At 44.1% G+C, this 6,022-nt stretch overlaps 1 protein-coding gene across 1 annotated transcript; it reads right to left on the reverse strand.

The window, feature by feature from the left end:
• Positions 1–347: 347 nt before the first annotated feature.
• On the reverse strand, positions 348–5,078 carry LOC140480208 (interleukin-6-like). Its single transcript, XM_072574930.1, has 5 exons — positions 5,069–5,078; positions 2,688–2,854; positions 2,354–2,467; positions 639–785; positions 348–533 (listed from the first exon to the last, which is right to left on the reverse strand). The coding sequence occupies exons 1-5, from the start codon at positions 5,076–5,078 to the stop codon at positions 348–350; spliced, it is 624 nt and encodes a 207-aa protein (XP_072431031.1).
• Between the last annotated feature and the right edge of the window lie 944 nt (positions 5,079–6,022).

Below are 6,022 nucleotides of genomic sequence, written 5' to 3' on the forward strand. Positions count from 1 at the left end.
GTGTGTTTTCCTCCACATGTAACAATTGTATCAAATAAGTGATATTTCATGATGCAAATTCAGTCATTATATTGCACGTTAAGGATCAAAGCCCAAAAGTTTTCACAATAATATAATTACAAAACTAATAATTTTCACTTTAACAAACCATGTACTCGAAATTGCTATAATAAAATCTAAACACTAAGTTGGCAGGAAACGCCAATATTAAATAACGGTAAAGTGCAGTGCACTTTTACAACATATTTAGTTCTTTCACAGAACAACAGTCATCCACTTGGTGGATGTGCTTTTGTATCCTATATTGAACTATAACGTTCATACGGTGGGGGTTTTGCTGCTTTAGATCACACTCTTGATTGCGTTCTCATAAAGCGAATGGCTCGGGCTGTTCCCTCAATAAATTTAGTGAAGTCCCGAAGGATGACATGCACTGACACCTGTGTGCTCCAGTCTGAGTTTGACGCCTGGTCTGAGATTGGAATCTCCAGTTCAGCCTGATGCAGATTAGTGATTCCGAACTCAGCCTTTAACTGAAATAAAAGGAAACAGAATAGTTAGGGAGGTGCAATTTCAGTTTTGAGAATATCTACTGACTGTCAGAGGTTGCTTTAGTAACTGTCTCTATTGGCACTGACCTGGTTCATGATCAAATCAGCCAGGTGCTGGGTACTGGATCTCATCCATGTCACTCGGTCATTCGAACTGGAGATGGATGTTTCCACCAATAACAAGAAGGGCTTGTATTTCTGAAGGCCAGAGGCAATCGCTTCGAGACAGGTTTGCTGAAGAGAAGGTTTCAGGATATTGAATGTTTTGTACATTTAACCATCATATTCTCTAACTATGGTTATTTATCATTTATACAAAAAATATACCTTAAATAGTTTATCCAAGTATATGCATTGTATTATTTTGCCTTCTTAAATAAATAACTTGTGAAAGTTACATTTTGTTGAGTTACGTTATTAAATATCCTTCATCAGCATAGAGCTTATTGGTGCATCTCCTTACCCGGTGTTTTCTAAGATATATATAGAGAGACAGAGAAAATGAATAAGACATTCGTGCAACTATTCAGGAGAGATCATTCACTTTCCCAATTAGTATTCAGGGACCGTTACAATGAATGGGAAGTCACCAGTAGTGGACCTGGGATTCCCACAGGGGCCTGGCTGGTCGATGAGGCGCGTTGCTATTTGTACCAATTGGTAAGACTGGCTCCTCCCTCCCAGCTGGAGTGTTTACAAACAAGAAGCTGTGGAGAACTGGCCCGAGATTTGAAGGGTCAATGTCATCTTGAATCTAGAAGCAGCTCCTGTCAGTGGTTAAAAGGGGGATAAACCCGAATCTGATGCTATTGCAGGGGGTCCAGGAGCAAACAGCAGCAACAATTGCCAAATGTCAGTTCGCTGACAGGTAGTTTCAATAGCAGTGTTTACGTTAACAAGGTCAGCTCGGAGACAATTCCAATCCGAATCTGCTGTCTGAAAGAGCCCAGTTTCGATAGTCGGTCGTTAAGTCTAAAACGGTGCAATCTAAAACTGCTCTGATTTCAGAAGTAAGTTTGGGATGAACTCTTACTGTATGTGTACTTGGAAGCGCGGACTATGAAGAGCAGAAAGGGGGAACATTTCCTGTGGCTTAGCCTGGCCAGACCCGCTCCGCAGGAATGGCAGAGAGACTTGTTATTTTCAAATACAGAGTCGTGGGATCTTACAGGACAGCGGGGGCGGTGTTTCTCAGATGCCACTGGGGCGAGTAAGACACCCTTCTGCACACAAAAGACGATTCGAAAATATGTCCCATGTGATTTCGAAACTCGGGGCGCACTGAAGGAAGCTTTCCCTTGTGTTTAGTGAGTTGGAAGTTTATCCCACTCTCGGTTAACACCATGTGAACAATTTCCCCGATTCACTGTTTACTGACCGCTCTGTTGTGCTGTCTCCTACTGCAGTGTTACCGCCTGGACACCTCTAGGAGGCAGCATTTCATTAGCCCTGAGCAGGAGCTGAGCCCGAGCAAACCTTCAAACCTTTGACAGTTCTCAGGTGATTCACTGGTTTAGTGGGAGCAGGGTTACAAAGGGAGGATGGGGAGGGTGCAGCCAATTTCTAACATCAGCCGGACATTCAGGGGGCTGTAACCCTAACCTTGTGTTTGGGAAGAGGAGATCTGAGATTATAACTCGCTCTTTCACATACAATCGATGACAAGACGGGAGAGTGCAGCGACCCGAGCTCCTTCAGATCCCTGCAGACAGCCCCTGACCGACTCGGCCTGCAGGGCAGATGTGCTCGTACTGCCACACTCCCGCTCCCGCTCCCGCTCCCACTCTCACTCTCTCACTCACCTTGTGGAAATTTATCTTTAAGCATCGGTCCTGGGCCCGGATCTGTGGCAGGTCGAAATCGTAGCTCAGCAGCGAGCTCCAGTCTTGTTCACAGAGCGAGAAAAACTCACACAGCTACGAGGGTCATACAAGATCACACAATGAGTGTAACCCAGGTCCTGCTCCTTTGTGAAGACGTTGAGCTTCGAGTTCCCAAATCCCCTGAGTCTCAACTCCCCCCCAACAACCCCACCCCCTGCTCCGGACACCGAGTCTCCAAGTTTCAGTCCCTACTCCGCAACCACTAGGTTCCCAAAGCGCAGACCCCGCTCTCTGTCTCCAGCCACTGACTGACCTGAATGTTCCGGAGCTCAGCCGCTGTATTCCGGATTTCCATCGCCAGAGGGACGCAGGTTGAGCAGGTCAGAGCTGCTGAAGGCAAACGCACCTCCCTTCCTGAGAGCTCCGTTACAGGGAAAGCAGCGAGCCCTGCAAACAACACCAGGAAAACTTGGCAGGAATCTGCAGGAAAAGAGACAGAACCTCATGAGAAACGAGCACTCCCCCAAACTCTCTCTAAAAGGAGACGTCAGGAGATAACAGGCTGCAAGGATCACTAACATTGGACAGGTCTCATGTTGAATTGCTCTCCTCCTCACTTTACACGAAGCTCTGAAATGTGTGGCTCTCTTTCCAGCCCTTCTCCACTATTTATTACCATTCCCTACCTTTTGGGGAAATCCCACATTTCTGAAAGATCCTGGTGACGTCACCTTTGCCTGTTACTTCATGGGGTTGCACTGTGCTGAGTGTAGTTGATCTTGCCAGAGGTTCCACTGTCATAGTGTGTCACCCCCGGTTCTCTTACACCACACATCCTCATGTCAGCTCAGCTCCTGTGCAGCCACCCTGTGACGTACATCATCCAGCTCCCCACATCTCGAAATACTCCTCTCCCTGCTCTCCGCTTCGCTCTTATTTCTGAATGTTACTTTTTGAGATCTTTTTGTTCTTCATTTGCCTTATTGTCTGTGTACAGAATCATTCACAGTTCAAATGTTTCTATTTTCTTTCAGAGATATTTATGTAATATCCAGAGTTGAGAGAAACACATTTAGTTGGATATACTGTATCTTGTTAAGACTTCTTTCCTTGTGACAAGCCTGAGTTACATGGTTGGAACACATTCATCTTCTCAGAAATACTCTTTCCTTCTAACTTGCACCGTATCCTCCATCTTTTATTCTAAATACACAAGCTTGTTGTTCCAATGTCACACCATTCACTTCAATCTTCATTAATGGCTATTCTAATGTATTCTTCGTAACTGTCACTGCATTTCTCTTTTTAGTTCATACTCGATCCTTATTCTCCATGTCTAGGTATCAATTCATAGAATGATAGATCCCCTACAGTGTGGAAACAGGCCATTCAGCCCTACAAACTCACACTGACCCTCCAAACAGTATCCCACCAAAACTCAACCCCCTCACTTTGCGCTTTCACTCTTCACGTGGCTAACACATCTAACCTGCACATTGTTGAACACTACGGGCAATTTTGCATGTCCAATTCACCTTATCTGCACAGCATTTGAATGTGGGAGATAACTTAATCATTGCAAATCATATCCAAATCATTTATATGCATGACAAAATTGAAGACCTTTCAGCTAAAGCTCACACTACACTCTCCTTAATTTGTCATCTTCTCGAATAGTAATTGTTTGCAAGCAAATAAATAAGTGTCTCTCCGTGAGAGTGATACCATCATATCTATTGTACCATTTCCTGTGACAAAGTGGAAGAATTCCACGAATTGTGACTGTAAGTTACTCACTCAATGTTGAGGGAAGTCTTGAAAAGAAATGACATTGAGCCTGGGATTTACGGACTTTGGCAGCATAGAAAGAGTGCGTTTGGCTCATCGTGTCCATGCTGATCTTAAAGCACCTATCACTCTATTCCTATTTTCCATCAAGAAGCCATTATCTGCCTTGTATGGTATAGTGCTTCCAGTATTCATGTAGATACTTCTTAAGCATTTTGATATTTTCATCCTTGATCAGCCTGGAGGCAGTGAATTAGAGACACCCAGCACAAGGATCTGTGGGCCTGCACCCTAAGGTCCCTCTAGTCCTCTGTACCTCCTTGGGTCCTACCATGCATTGTGTATTCTCTTTGCCTTGTCAATCCTCCCAAAATGTATTACCTGACACTTTTCAGTTTTCAGTTGCAGTTGCTGTTTTTCTGCACACTTTTCTTCCTACCAAAATGCATTACCTCACACTTTCCCACGTTTGAAGACAGCAGTGTTGGACTGGGGTGTACAAAGTTAAAAATCACACAATGCCAAGTTATAGTCCAACAGGTTTATTTGGAAGCACTAGCTTGCAGAGCACTGCTCCTCCATCAGGTGGTTGTGGAGAATAAGATTGTAAGACACAGAATTTATCGCAAAAGTCTACAATGTGATGTAACTGAAATTATATATTGAAAAAAGACCTGGATTGTTTGTTAAGTCTCTCATTGTTTAGTATGGCCATGTTGGTTTCAGTTCTTTCAGACATATATTGCAAAGCTTTTTTAAAAAGTTACATTCTCAAGTGAACTTTAACAATTGGTGATTTGTCGGCCCAGATCATATATTGAAGGTGTTAGCTTCCCTGTGTGAGGCTGTCTATGCCACAATGGTCAGACTGATTCTAATCTAAAAAATGGATTTACAGACTCTTACCTGGATTCATGCTGTTTTTGAGTGAAATCAAATGTAATTTTGCAAGTAGAAATTTACCCCACAAACATATATGTGAATGTGTGTGTGTGTGTGTGTGTGTGTGTGTGTGTGTGTGTGGTGTGGGGTGGTGGAGTGGAGTGGGGTTATGAGTGTCTGTGAGAGAGTGTGTGCATATATGTATGAGTGTGAGTGCAAAGTGGTATAGGTCTGTGAGAGGGTGTGTGTGTATGTGTGAGTATATCACAGAGGGTCTGCGTGATTGTGTGTGTCCGTAGGAGTGTGTGTGTGACTGTAGTAGTGGGTGTGTTTGTGTGTGTATGTGGATGTCTGTGTGTGTGTATAGTGCAATGGGGTCACCTGCAGTGTGACATGAAGCAAAGGTCCTGGTTGAGGCCATCTCCATGCTTAGTGAAATTGGCTATCAGCCTCTGCTCAGCCTCTGCTTGTGGATGTAATGCCAATCAAGTGGGCTGTTTTGTCTTGGATGGTTTCAAGCTTCTTGACTGTTCTTGGTGCTGCACCCAATCAGGCAAGTGTGGAATATTCTATCCTGCTTCTGATTTGTGCCTAGCAGCTGATGAACAGGCTTTGGGAAGTGTGGCGGTGAGCTACTCATTGCAGTATTCCTAGCCACTGAGCTGCCCCAGTAACTATTGTTTATGGCATGAGTCCAGTTGAGTTTCAGGTCAATGTTGTTGGTAGTGGGGATTTCATTGATGGCAGCATGATTGAATGTCAAGGGGGCAGTGATTAGATTGTCTTGTGTTGGTGATGGTTATAGCTTGGCATTTGTGAAATGGAAATGTTACTTGCTACTTGTCAGCCCAAAGATTCCAGTGTCTTCCAATGTGAAGACTGATGCAAAGTACCGGATTCAATTCCTCCAAAATTTCTGTGTTCCCAAGTCATACTTCTCCAGCCTCGCTTTCCAGCAGTCCAATGTCTGTTCTTACC

This window comes from Chiloscyllium punctatum, chromosome 8, assembly GCF_047496795.1.
Source record: "Chiloscyllium punctatum isolate Juve2018m chromosome 8, sChiPun1.3, whole genome shotgun sequence".
NCBI lineage: Eukaryota > Metazoa > Chordata > Chondrichthyes > Orectolobiformes > Hemiscylliidae > Chiloscyllium > Chiloscyllium punctatum.

What these genes read in the sequence shown, in the direction of transcription:
- LOC140480208 (XM_072574930.1), bottom strand. An exon ending in CTGAGCTCCGGAACATTCAG is followed by an intron (nt 2,468 to 2,687) that starts GTCAGTCAGTGG and finishes TGACCCTCGTAG; the next exon opens with CTGTGTGAGTTTTTCTCGCT. An exon ending in TAAAGATAAATTTCCACAAG is followed by an intron (nt 786 to 2,353) that starts GTGAGTGAGAGA and finishes CCTTCTCTTCAG; the next exon opens with CAAACCTGTCTCGAAGCGAT.